A 14,261-nucleotide genomic window follows, 5' to 3' on the forward strand; every position below is an offset into this window, starting at 1 on the left:
AAGAACATGAATATAGATTATACAAAGTATTCCTTAAGTATTGTGTTACAGTAAAGAATACAGTAAAAATGTGTTCATCAACTGTAGGTTACCTTAGCATATACTGTATGGTGAAAAATTGTAAATGGTTTGACATCACATATATAATTTTACTGTAAATTTGTCAAATTTATGGTTTTTGCAAATAAAATTACCATAAAAAATAAATTTTGTTTCTTCTCATTTCTGTTATCAGAAACTTACATTTGTGTGTTTTGCATTACATTTTATATTATTTAGTTAATGTTTATTGCATTATTTTAATGTCATGTTACTCTGATGATGTTTTGTCTTTGTGTGTATGACTGTGCACCGTCTACGAGCCATGTTTTATGAACAGGCCGGTAACCATAGACATATCATAAACATGTCTATGCCGGTAACTATGAACTCTGATTTTTCATGTGGCTTTCTGTTTTGCCACCTGTATTAAAAAGCATCTGCTAAATGAATAAATGTATTATTGTGGTGGTTAGGTATATTATTGTTATGATATCACTTGAAATAAACGGTTATAATTTGCAAAATATAAACATTTATAAATATTTTTACAGTGAGCTTTTTCTTGCTTTTCTTTTCCCATGCATATGCATTGTCTGACTATTAAATACTCTGTTCAAAAGTTTGTGGTTGGTAAGACATTTGTTTTTAAAAGGTCTCTTATGCTCACCAAGGCTGCATTTATTTACTGAAAAGAAACCGTAAAAACATTAATAATAGTATTACAATTTAAAATAACTTTTCTATTTTAATATATTTTAAGATGTAGTTTAATCCTGTGATGACAAAGTTCAATTTTCAGCATCATTACTCCAGTCTTCAGTGTGTCACAGAATGCTCTGAGACTTTAGTAAGATCCAATTGCAGTTTTATTTGGGAATCCAACATCAATCCCAGGCAAAGGGTCAAAATACTTACAAAATCCAGCAAAAACAAGGAACCATGGAAAGTACTCAAAAGTGCAGGATGACAAATGAGAGTAACAACCAGGTATAAATAGGCAGAAACTAACAAGATGAGTGAAAACAGCTGAAAGCAATCATGACTGATAAGTCCGGGCAGTGGGTAGTGACAATAGCCCGGGTGGAGTGCCCTCTGGTGGCTATCAAGGGCACTCCAGCAATCAGAAATGATCCTTCAGAAATCATTCTAATATGCTGATTTGCTGCTGAAGGAACATTCCTTTTTGTTATCAGTGTTGAAACAGGTGTGCTGCTTAATAGTTTTTATGGATTTTTTTTCAGGTTCCTTTGAAGAACAGAAAGTTCAAAAGAATAAAATTTGTTTGAAGCAGAATTTGTTACAATGTAATATTTTACTGTACCTTCAGATCAATTTAATGTGTTAATTCTTTAAAAAATAAAATTCGTAATGATCCTTTGAACGCTAGTGTAGCATAACTCTTCATGAAATATTGTATAAACCAAGTGAAATAAAATGTTTACATTTATCAGAGAGATGTTCCACAAAGCGCCACAAGGTGGTACAATCGAGTCAACAATGAGTCTCATTCAGAGACTTATTAAAGGATTAGAGACTTATTAGGGGATTCGTTCGGATCATGTTTATTTGCTTTTATTTTCACATACTTTAGTATTTCACTATATAGCAAGCCTAATGACACATGAGATTATCATTGCAGCATGTTGTTACTTCGTAAATTGTTATATAATTTATAAAATAATATATGTGAAAAGACATATTTAGCTACATATAAATGTAAATTTATAGGCTATGTAAAATTATATATGAAATATGAAATGTGGCACCTGAACAAAGTAAATATTACTAAATAATATTGCAGAAAGTTAACTTTAAGAAGTCACACAGTAAATTCATTATTATTGAATGATGTGTTCCACTCGGTGCTTTAGTGATAGGCCTATCCAGCGCAAAGTCCGCTGGTCCTTAAACGTTGCAGATCAAGTAACATTACATGCACGCGTGATTAAACGCACAAAGCTTTATTAAATTTGCAATCAATCAACCATAAGAAATAAAACATGTTGCCATTAAAAGGACAATTAATATGTAGTATAATTTTACATTCATCTAGCCTAATATTTTAGTATTTTAACGTTACAGAATCGTGTCTCGTACCTCCCCCTAGAGGCACTCCGTGCGCGCCGGTGAGACTCGAGCTCATTCTCAAGCGCGCGGCAGTCATCTGCCTGCATGTGCCGCATATTACATCAACAGCGCCAGTCAAGCCTGTCTGGGTCTGCAATTCATGTTAACAGGCAATTAATCAGCCTGTTGATTACAGCGCGCGGCGAGCACAGAAGTTGACTATAGGCGATTGCGACGCTGCTGTGCGATGCCATTCATCAACGTGTGACAGGAGCAACAAAGGCTAGAGCTGGAATGGAGCGAGATGTTTTTGATTAAACGCTTCCAAGGAGATGAACCAAACAAACGTTGCCATGAACGAGTGTGTTTGGTTACAAACACACAGAGGGCAGGGGAAGGCTGCCGGAGCCAGGTGCCGAGCCGGGCTGTTGTGTTTGTGTATCAGACTGTTGCCACGGCAACAGAGGGACCGGCGTCCTGCCTGTCCCTCAGGGGTGACTTCGGACAAATGGACCGCCGTTCAGATCACACGCTGTGCCTAATGCTGAATATGACAGTAAAGCGTTCAGCAGAAGGTCGCGTTTTGACCCTGATTTTATTTTATTTTTACCACAACTTTTCAACAATAATTGCATTTACTACGATTATGTTTAAATGGTTACAGCGGCACATTTTTGTTAGGTTTAAGAGAGAAAGAACAGACAGGTAGGCTACTGATAATAACTTTATTTTATGCCCCGAACCTTTACAAAACCAGGGATGCCAACCCAGAGAGCTCCCGTGTGATTTTTTTTTTAAACAATGTTAATTAAACATGGCATATAATTTCATTGGCAGCCTCCGGGGATCCGTAATTCATAGGCCTATACCTCTGGTTGAAATTTTTTACAGGATATTAACATGATGGATGTGCTTGAACATGCTGTAGAATGTGAAACCATAATCTATTCCATCTTTATTTTGAAACTAGTAGTTATAGTAATGATATCGATATTAAGTAATTATATCGACACTATATTTTATGTATTGTCTTTTACATCGCTAGAAAGGTTTTGCTGCAAAAAAAAAAGTATTTTATTTCTTATTTAAAATAGACCAAAGTATACAAAAAAAAAAAAAAAAAAACACACCAAAGAATTTAGTAATGGTTTATACAAAGGCAATTTCCAGTTTCGGTAACACAGTAAGCTAACTAAAACAAAGATACAACATTGCATTTTTGGAAATAATTTTAGTAAACAACAGAAGGGTAGATAATATACACATAAAGCTGGTTCACAATTCAGGAAATATCCTTTGAATGACATTTAAATTTTAGTAATGAATATTGTTACAGTTTATAACTGCAGTTAAGAGCATCAATAGACCTTAGTCAAGTTAGACGCCATATTGGATTTAACGTAGATGAAAACGAGGCTGTGTGGGAGAGACATACAGTCTTTACAATGGCACACACTATATAAAGGTTCTGGATCACGTAATTTTCACAACTCACAACTTTTAAAATGGGTTTTGTCTACTGCAAAAAAACGTTTTTTTTTTTTTTTTTGTAAAAATGTTTCATCAGCTGAACAATCGGTATGACATTGAACGCACTGTATTCTGTCCTCACAGCCTCGTTTTCATTCCTGTCAAAAATTTAATGTGGCACTAACTAAGGTCTATACACATGTTAGAAGAAAGAAAATCTCTTAAAGAGCTTCCTGTGTTCACTTCTCCCTCTCTAAAGTATAGTGATGTTCAGATGCACTTTCCTTGTAGCTATTAAACAGCAACATAAAAACTGAAACTAATACACTATCTTTTCCCCTCCAGCAGAGCTGTCTTTATGCTGATTTTTTCCACCTGAAATCCTACAGCAGGGGCTGGTAACTGCAAGAAAGGAGTGAGACCAGTTCCTCTTACCCTTCTGTCAATTTTCTAACGAAAACTGACTGTAATACTATGTTCTTTATCCTTAAAGACAAACATTTACAACACTTCCTGTGTTACACTGCATAGTGGCTGTGTGATTTTACAGGTCAAAGTTCAAGTTTGGCTTTGGTCCAGACCTAAGTGCTGACGAAGATGGAGATCAGAGCTTTGAACACGTTGACATGGAAACAGTGGGGCCTTACTTGGCCTTCGTCTTCTCGTCGTAAGTCCCAGCGTTCTTGTAGGCCCCTACGTAGCCCGTGTGCTCCACAATCTCCTCCCGTCCACCTTTTCCTCTGCCTTTCCCACTCTCATCAAAGCGCTCCTTGTGTGAGCCTGTATATTTAGTTGTGTCGGTTAATCTGTCCACTGCAGCAGTTTTTGCCACTTTCTAGAATGGTTAAGAAAGAAACATACAAATGAACAAGGAAATGAATAATGCTTTTAAATTTTGGCAAGCTCAATCAAAGTCGGAGAGCAATATAATAATAGAACTAGAAATTAAACATAAATCGTGCTTTAGCAAACATTGTTATTTTATCAGATGATCTGTACAAGTCTGTTTCAGCCTGCCCCAGCAGAGCCTTTTCTGTCAACAGAAAATACATCACATTTTCCTGCAACTCCCTTTGAATTTTTAACTAGTTGCCAAAATTGATTTATTGTTGTTTGATTTGTTACTGCCCTCTAGTGTTGAACCTACTGAGGAATGATGTAGTAGTACCTTTTTAGTGTTTCTCAATCTTGCTCCACCAACACTACTCATTTTAGGTGTCTCACTAATTTGACACACCCAGTCAAGTTCACGGAGCGCTCTACAAATGAGATGATGAGTTGAATTATGTGTCTGATACAGGAGACATTCAAAATGTGCAGTGTTGAGGGACCTTCTTGAGCAACAACTGCTTGGCAGGCTTGTTAACTGTTTTGGTTTTGTTTTTTGAATATATGTTAAAATGTAATTTATTCTTGTGATGGCAAAGCTGAATATTCAGCAGCCATTGCTCAAGTGTTCAGTGTCACATGATCCTTCAGAAATCATTCTAACACGATGATTTGGTGCTCAAGAAAGATTTCTTATTGATATCAATGTTGAAAACTTTTTTTTTTCCCAGGACGCTTTGATGAATAGAAAGATCAAAAGAACATTTATTTGAATAAGAATATCTGTAACATTTAACTGTTGCTTTTGATCAATTTAATGTGTTAGAAAAGGAAAAAAAACTTTTAAAGGTTGTGTATAACAGTGATGTTTTGAATTGATAACATTGACTTTGATGTCGCCTTTGGATGCAGTATAGTCACGCTTATTTATGTCGGCATCAGTTTACAAGTTTTCATCCAAAAATATCTTAAATGATTGTTTTTAAATGGTTGCCTTACCGTTACACCAACGTTGGTAGGTTCTTTGCCCTCAATTAGCTTATATATAGACTGCAATGCCTCCTCTTTGCTTTGACCTTTGAACTTCTTTGGGGCCAATTCTTCTAGAGCTTTCTGGAACTCCTCATATGTTATAACCCGAGATGTCTTTGCTCTGAATCATATGGTAAACATAGCCTTTTCAATATTTGTTACATTGCCAGAACAGTGCAGTTAAAAAAAAAATAATAATAATCTATGAAGATATTTATAACATTTACATTTTTATTTACATTTTATATTGTTACATTGTGTGCACAATATCAAAAACATATATTACAATTTGTTAAAAATTGAAATAGTCTCAGAACAATAACACCCCCCCCCCCCCCCCCCAAAAAAAAAAAAAGATGAAAAACTCACTTGACTTTAGTGAAGACAATATCTACATCAGTGCTGGTGACATTCTTGCCATCAGTGACTTTGCAGTCTTTGCACAGCTTAGCCCAGTTTTTTCCATTCATCTCCTTCCCAGTGGCTTTGGTGTCACCATGAACAGCAAACTTCTTAAAGGAGCTCAAAAGCTGGTCCATGTCTGTGCTTTCTGCCATATTGGGTATTCTGCTAAACAAATAGTAAGACTATGACCTAATGGAACAATTTCTCTAGAAAAAGAGGTGTTTTAACCAACCATATAAATCATCTGCAATAGGTATGATAAATAGGCAATTGCAGAAGCCTTAAAGGGATAGTTCACCCAAAAATGAAACTTCTGTCATCATTTACTCACCTTCAGGTTGTACCAAACCTATATGAGTTTCTTTCTTTAGGTGAACACAAAGATATTTTGAAGACTATGGGTAATCAGACAGTTGATGGGCTCCATTGACTTCCATAATATGGGAAAAAAAATACTTTGGAAGTCAATGGGGCCGATCAACTGTTTGGTTACCGGCATTCTTCAAAAGATCTTCTTTTGTGTTAGAAATTCATACAGGTTTGGAACAACTTGAAGGTGAGTAAATGATGACAGAAGTTTCGTTTTTGGGTGAACTATCCCTTTAATTTAAAAAAAAAAAAAAAAAAAAAAAAAAAGATGAAAGAGAGGGCAGATTACTGTGGTACACAAAAAAGTAAATGTTGCACTGTATTATCATATTATAGTAATCTCAGATGTGTAGTATATACTAATAACATCCACAGTCTCAGTCTCTACAGATGAGGTTGAGCCCAGACAATAAAGAACCTTAAACTCTGATTTTGCCATTCTAAATTATCTAAATTATCTGCATTATCTAAACTGTCCTGTAATTTTAGCTTTGAGATATTTTACTAATGGTCTTCTTATTGCAGAGTTTTGGCAAACTTCTTCAGCGGGTCACTCTCTTTTCCATTGCGTTTTGAATGGCTTTGAATGAATAAAATACCAAATAAAGCACCAGCCAAAAGTAACACTTAGGTGTCTGTGGAACGTCCGAGCCTGATGTAAAATTTAAGGGCCATAAGGATTGAGCTAATGAGGTGAGCACTCAGCAGACTGCTAATTATTCATTCAACACACAAAAAACACTGAATTTTCTTAGACATTTTCATACAGCCTCTTTCCTTCCTTCATAATACTCTATTTCTATTTTCTTTCTTTCGAGTGCAGTATCATGAGTGAGGCCGATTCCAGACTTTCTAGGTTTGTCTACACAATCCAGCCATTGTCAATGGATTGCGAGAGTAGGTGTGTGGATGGTCTGATGTGTCTTGGAGTTATTGTGGAATGTTTCAGATGGATGTCAGAAGTTTGGCAGCTGATGGCCTCATGGAGAGGTGATGAGTGTACAGCAGGGGTGGGTGGGCTTGCCCTGGCTTCAACTTCAACTCCTTCAGCTCACACATATGACTTATGTGTTGCATCAAATACTCTCTTATGCTCATCAAGACTGAATTTATTTGATCAAAAATACAGTAAAAACAGTGATATTGTGAAATATTGTTACCATTTAAAATATATTTTTTTATATTAATATAATTTAAAATGTGATTTATTCATTTGATGAAAAATTTCAATTTTCAGCAGCCATTAATATGTTGTAATCATCACTGGGTTGTCAAACAATTCTTCAGTCATTGAACAATCAAAGTCATTGCATTTTATAAGTTGTCATGCTTAACATGTTGCACATGTGCGCTGAGTATTTCCCTAGTAGTGCGAGGAATCGTGTGCGAGCTGCTGCTGAGGTTATTCCCACACATGCGGCCGAATAAAGACATCATTGTGAGTATGAGCCTCACCCTTCTAACACACATGCAAAGGCAGCCGTCCACATAAACACACACTGCCCACCTCCCAAGAGATCCCCTCACTCAGAACAAGACTTTGTGGAAGTGTCCATGGAAACCATTGTATTAAAAAGGGAAACTGAGACACACTTACCCACCCATCCAGACAAAACACACAAACAAACAGTGGACACATCAAAATAACAAAGGCATGTCCTGAAGATTTTATGTGCAGATTACAATCTTTCTCCTCTTCAGCCCTAGGGTTTTACAGCTAATCCTTCTTTGTGGTCCTGCCCGCAAGATACACATCATGTTTCTTCACACTTGTTGTGTATTTCATATTGACGTATAAATAGATGTAATATGTGATAATCACTTCATAAACCATAAAACTGATATATGTGAAATATAAATGATATAGGCCACTTAATGGGTGTTTACTTTCTGATCATACAGACAGCAACTCTATAATTAACCTGTGATGTCAGCAGTGTTTTGTTCAACAGTTGTATGAATAGCATCCCTTTGTGCCAGTTTGCCACTGGGAAACATCATGCAGTTTATATAGCCTATATATAATTGCAATCTAAATCATTTTAGTCAGTGACAATTGTAATTATCCAAAATGAACATGATTTCATCTTCTGGCACTTGACGGCCCTTAGTCACACTGCAGATGTTGCAGTTTCGAACATTACTTACTGTTCGTTGAAACAAATAGATTTTATTATTATTATTATTATTTCATTTAAAACATGTTTACACAATGTTACACTTGTCTGATATATGACCAGTAGGAGAGAACAAAATAGTAACATTAAAAAAAATGTATGTTTGCTCAAGGGCATAAAAAATGTCTTGAAATAATTCCACTTTGTGTTTATCTCAACTTACTCGCTGAATTTACACTCTATTGTGCAGCAATACTCATATACAGCATTACCAGTTTCAATATGTAAGCCACAGATGCTGTGTACCAGTGCATTGCATATTATGGGTGTGCATTCATATATTGTATAAGACGAGTGCACATACTGTATGCATGTTCACAGGTGTGGAGTGCATTTGCTTATGAAGATCATTCTATCACATTAGTAGCAGTGAAATCACTCTTACCTGTGCTACTGATTTCCAGCTGCTGGCAATCCACACACATGCACACACACTCCCAGATCTGCACAACTTCTGTCCTGTCTTGCTCTCTCTCTCTTTCTCTGTCTGTCCTGTTACTCCCTTCTGAAATGGGCTTTAAAAGGCTGAGGGCTTGTTATCATCTGTTTATTCCTGTATCCATGGAGACGTCCTGTTTAACATCAAGGGATGGCTATAAAAGAGAGAGAGGGAGAGTGTGTGTGTGTGCGTGTGTGTGTGTGTGTGTGTGTGTGAAAGAGAGAGAGAGAGAGAGAGAAAGAGAGCCTACTCAAGTTGTAGTGACCAGGGTCATTTATCAGTCAGGGTGAACAGGAGGCTTGAGCATAGCAACATAGAGAAACCAGAAAAAGACTTTGTGTTTTATTTGTGGTTTGTGTTTATCCTCTGTTTTGCTGTGTTGTGTTTGTATGTAAATGCTACTCATTCAACAGTGTGAGTGTGTAAGAAGAGAGTAAGAAATGCGACTCATCCAGCGTGACATGCATGTGGTAGTGTGCGTATGTGAGAATGTTTATCCAATACTGCCTGTGTGTTTGTTTGTGTGTGTGTGTGTGTGTGTGTGTGTGTGGTCCTGGTAAACCCTACGTTATGGGAACCAAATTTCCCCACAAAGATGGCAATATCCAAAAGAGTTTAGGGGTCGGGTTAGGGGATAGAGTATAAAAAAACAGTATATATATATATATATATATAAATATATATATATATATATATATATATATATATATCTATATATATATATAAAAATACAGTATAGATTTGTACAGTCATTATGTCAATGGAGAGTCCCCATACAACATGAAAACCCAACGTGTGTGTGTATCCATACTTAGCTACACTAACACACACCAGATTTGTCCCCAGAAGTGCTCAAGCCAAATCTGACAAAACCTCTATTTAGGGACATTCAGAAACATAAAATTATTTAAAAGAAGTAAACCTTTTAAAAGTTACGATGAAACAGAAATAGTGGCATATCTTTTCTTTTGTATTGTGGCGTATATCTCAGTCTAACAGACTGTTGAAAAAGAAAAAATATAGGGTGGGGACTTGTTTCTATCCATCGGTTGTTTATTGGATGGAGGAAGATTTGCAATACTTGCAGTCGATTGTAAAAATGGGCGGGTTTAAGAGGACTTAATGATTGGAGAATTCCAGCATTTGTTACCAGAGAGAAGTCCGACGTTTAACCAGAGATGCAGAGAAAAATTGTTTACAGTAACATCAATAGCAAGCTTTCAGAAAAAAAAGATGAAGATGAATAAGTGAATTTTCATTTCAAGCCTACTTTAACACAATGCTCTTTAATAATTTATTCTGATTGGTCAATTGCATCATTCATCATTCAAATATTTTTAAATAATTACCATTGTTCCGTTGGTCATCTGGGAAACCCATGTGCTCATGTTCTGTCTTTAATTAAGCTAATAAAATCATTTCTGCTCAGATCAATATTTTATGTCAGAGTATTTATTTATGTAGGTAGTTATGTAATAAGTGGAATAATGTACAATCAAATGGCCATTATTTCAAAATAATATATGAGACCCTGATCGGCCTGTTGGGGTTCATTTACAATAACTGACTCTATTATCCCTTCCATAGTGTCTCTCAGGTGCAGATGAATCTGCAGAAGGGCCATTCTGAAGGTGGGCGGACAGGTCTTTTTTCTAATTCTGTCTCTCTCTCTCCCTGCTCTTCTCTTTCTGTCTTTCTTTATAGTTTGGCTCCTCTCCTTCATCCACTGAGTTAATATTTTCCATAGTTGCCCTCGTAGTCTGTCTCTTTCCTCTTTTTTGTCCGAAGAACAGGACATATAAAAACAGAATCACGATTCAGCAACAGCCTGGGGCCAAATGTGTTGCAGTGGAGCCTGATTTCACTGAGAAATGTATTTTTAATTTTGTTATTTAAACCATTTTTACCATTTGGAATCACTTTTTTTGAGTGATGCATTATGCAGGACCAGAATATATTTGAACCTTTAAAACAGTTAGTACCACTGATCAACATAAATATTTGAAGCATGTAAATTTTCACACCAATAACATACATAATTTAAATGAACTGAATAAGTCAGGCTCATATATACAGGAATTTGATGAAGCATTTGCCTTGCCAGGTACATTAGACCGATCAAATTGCCCCAACTGTTTGCTTAACGTTGACATTAACTCCTTATACATACAAAGAGCACTTTTGTTCATTTGCTGAATCATGGTGCTGAAAGATTTACTTTACTCTATGATTAGCTTTACATTCTGATTTCTGCACAGAGAAGTTTGTTTAAACTGCGTTACATTCATCTTTCCACAGCTGTGCCACTGAAGATGAACAAACGTCTTATGGGTTTGGAACGACATGAGGTCCTGGCATCTCATCGATGCACACAGCTGCTATTTTTTCTTTGTTTTTTTTACAATGTAATACAATCATCTCAATAAATATGCTAGATGCTAAATTATTTATAAACAAACAATTAAAAATACAAAATTACAAAATACAAATCAGTTATATATGGAAGCCCGTTTCCGCCACTAAAAAAAACATCAGAAAAAAAGTCACAAAAAAAAGATGAATTGCGACTTTATATCTCAGAATTCTGACTTTTTATCACGCAATTGCGATTTTTTTTTTTTTTTTTTTTTTTGTGGTGGAAACGGGCTTCCATAGTAACGGCTTCCATAGTTATAATATTCTAAAATATTTAAATATATATAAAATATTTTAAAAAGATTTAATATAAATAAATAAATCATTCAAATATTTATAATTTTGGTATAGTTATTTATTTTGGGTGTTTTTTTTGTTTGTTTGTTTGTTTCTCACTATGACAATCCAATTAGCATCCAAAACTAGAATGATGAACTTTATTCGGTTGTGTTTTTTCACAGCTCGACAGCACAGCATTTAACCTCTTGTCTTGGTGGTTCAGTTGGGTCCTGTGTGCTGTTTCCTAGGTTCAGCAAATACATGGTGTGATTATGCAAATATTTTGAGTGTTTATGCATGTGTGTGTGTGTGTGTGTGTGTGTACTCTAATAAGATCTCTGAAGGAACTTTGGAGTGTTGCCATTCCAAATAATGATCTTTCATCACTCACTTGACCAGATTACATTACAGTTGCCTCCACCAGAAACAGCATTGAGGCTTGTTATGAGAAAGGAAAACTGCATACCATGACAATACATAGCATTGTAAGAGAAAGGGAAGACGTGTTCAGATTATGACTGGAATCAAAGCCATTGAAAACTGAGAATATCTTTGTCAGGGTTAAAATATTGAAAGTCTCCATTGTATTTCCATTTTACAAAGTCTCCTGTATGAAGGAAAACAGAAGACAGAATCTTGAATCTTCTGTAATCACAAAATGAACCATGGGTAATTATTTTAAAGGGTTAGTTCACCCAAAAAATGAAAATTCTGTCATTAATTACTCACCCATGTCATTCTAAACCAGTAAGACTTTTGTTCAGCTTCAGAACACAAATGAAGATCTTTTTAATGAAATCTGAGTGCTTTCTGTCCCTACATAGACAGCCTTTGCAACTATCACTTTCAAGCCCCAGAAAGGTTGTAAAGACATCATAAACATAACCCATGTGACTGTGGTTTAACCTCAATTTTATAAAGCGACTCGGGTGCTATGTTTGCGCAAAAAAACATAATTTACCATTTTATTTACAAAATATTCATCTCCAGAGCACATTCACGCAACAAAGTCTGCCTTCACGTAAACACAACATGCATGCGTCGTGGTGCTCTCGTGAACACGTCTTTGATACCTTTTTGCCTTGAAAGTGGTAGTTGTGTAGGCTGTCAATGGAGGGACAGAAAGCTCTCAAATTTAATTAAAAAGACCTTCATTTGTGTTTCAAAGATGAACAAAAGTCTTACAGGTTTGAAACAACATGCATGAGGCAGAGTAATTAATTAATGGCAGAATTTTCATTTTTGGGTGAACTAACCCTTTAATATATAAGCACACCAGTAAGCGGCATTCAAATAATTACAGCAGAAATACCAGAGGAAATATCTTAACCATTATAGGGTGCTTTCAAGTCAAAAAAGCTGAGAACCACTGATTTAGCAGACGCTTTTTTGGTGGCGCCCCCCTTTGAAAGCGGAAAGCCACTGCATTCACATCACATTTATGAGAATGACACACATTATGCTTGTGTTTTGGCTTTCAGAATAAGAGCTCATCCACAGCATGAGCTTAAAATGCCAATATAGCCAATAAACACCTGTCCATCCTACGCTTTTCTGACCACGAAAACCATTCACATCCTGAAATATATAAATAAATAATCTTGGGTGCACACTCTGTTATAGACATTATCATTTAATATGGAAACATGCTGGATTGGATTATTTCTGTAAAAACAATGATTTCCAACCTACAGATGTGTGATATGCACTCGTAGCCCTATTAACTGAACTTTTATGTTTCAATAAAGTGTTGAGTGATGTCTGTTACACATTGAGCGGCTAAGACACACTGTAAATCTCAAAATCTGTATGACCTTTTGATGATTGACACATTTAGTGGGTGTATGCAAGTTGTCATGGAAACACTTTGTTGTGACATCAAACTTCATGGTGTGCAGAAAGTGAACAGTCCAGTATCTGCCATAGTGTGACACTTTTGCACTACAGCATTTCAACGCATCAGATGAGACACGGCATGCATTTACCACATAATTGTTTTACTTTTACCCTCATTCTCAGCACCTCTTTATCACCAATAAAAAGAGCAGTTATTATTTATACACATAACAAATACATTTTATAGGTACACACATACAAATTGAAAACAGGAAAGTTGTTTTCAGCTTTTCTCAAGACTAACCAGTCAGAGTTAGTTTTAATGCAGTATGCATCAACAATTTGGAATATTTTATCATCTTTACTCTTTTGTTGCATGAATCAATGTGCATGCAAGGAAGTGGTAAGCAGATGGAGGATTGTTGGGCTGCTGCAGTCCAAAAATATCATAAAACCTACTCTTTCTTCTCCCTTTTCTCATTTGATTAATTTACTTAGCTGCTTTTCTTTGTAAACTAATGTCTGTCCATTTTCAGCTCATTTAGCGCAGCGAAAGCAGAGAAACCCATAGCCAACAGGAAACAGATGTGCACCTCAGAACAAAAGGTCTGTGGCATTCTGCATGTGTGTCTTTGTGTGTTTAATGTATGATGAAAAGAATCAACTCTTATTCCACCAATCACCATTCATTAAGGCAGCTTGTTTTTGCAAGACAGTATATGAAGGGTGTACTGTGTTTTCGACACCTGCATGTATGTGTGACCATTAGAAAATAAAGTAGCCTACTGCATCTGTTCAACAATGACCACTGATGTCCACAACAATGCTGTAATTTAATGAACAAAAGCTGTGGGAAAATTAGAGAGATGTGGGGGAGCCACTGGAGGGTCAATCTAATGGCA

General features: G+C 35.9%; 1 protein-coding gene across 3 annotated transcripts; it reads right to left on the reverse strand.

Moving 5' to 3' along the window:
* Window positions 1-3,286: 3,286 nt before the first annotated feature.
* Window positions 3,287-8,872, reverse strand: tppp3 (tubulin polymerization-promoting protein family member 3). Of its 3 annotated transcripts, none has more exons than XM_067400748.1 (4): window positions 8,776-8,872; window positions 5,809-6,006; window positions 5,407-5,560; window positions 3,287-4,414 (listed from the first exon to the last, which is right to left on the reverse strand). In XM_067400748.1, exons 2-4 carry the CDS (start codon window positions 5,994-5,996, stop codon window positions 4,223-4,225), a joined length of 534 nt encoding a protein of 177 aa, XP_067256849.1. In that variant the 5' UTR covers window positions 5,997-6,006; window positions 8,776-8,872; the 3' UTR covers window positions 3,287-4,222. The 3 variants fall into 3 exon arrangements, with proteins under 3 accessions (XP_067256849.1, XP_067256848.1, XP_067256847.1); XM_067400747.1 differs by having other exon boundaries at window positions 5,809-6,009; window positions 8,776-8,868; XM_067400746.1 differs by lacking the exon at window positions 8,776-8,872 and adding an exon at window positions 7,811-7,950 and having other exon boundaries at window positions 5,809-6,009.
* Between the last annotated feature and the right edge of the window lie 5,389 nt (window positions 8,873-14,261).

This window comes from Chanodichthys erythropterus, chromosome 11, assembly GCF_024489055.1.
Source record: "Chanodichthys erythropterus isolate Z2021 chromosome 11, ASM2448905v1, whole genome shotgun sequence".
Lineage (NCBI taxonomy): Eukaryota > Metazoa > Chordata > Actinopteri > Cypriniformes > Xenocyprididae > Chanodichthys > Chanodichthys erythropterus.

Excerpts from the sequence above, each read along its gene's own strand:
- tppp3 (XM_067400746.1), bottom strand. Across the intron at positions 5,561-5,808 it reads ATTGTCTTCACTAAAGTCAA|AGCAAAGACATCTCGGGTTA; the intron begins GTGAGTTTTTCA and ends CATATGATTCAG. Across the intron at positions 4,415-5,406 it reads CTACCAACGTTGGTGTAACG|AAAGTGGCAAAAACTGCTGC; the intron begins GTAAGGCAACCA and ends TAACCATTCTAG.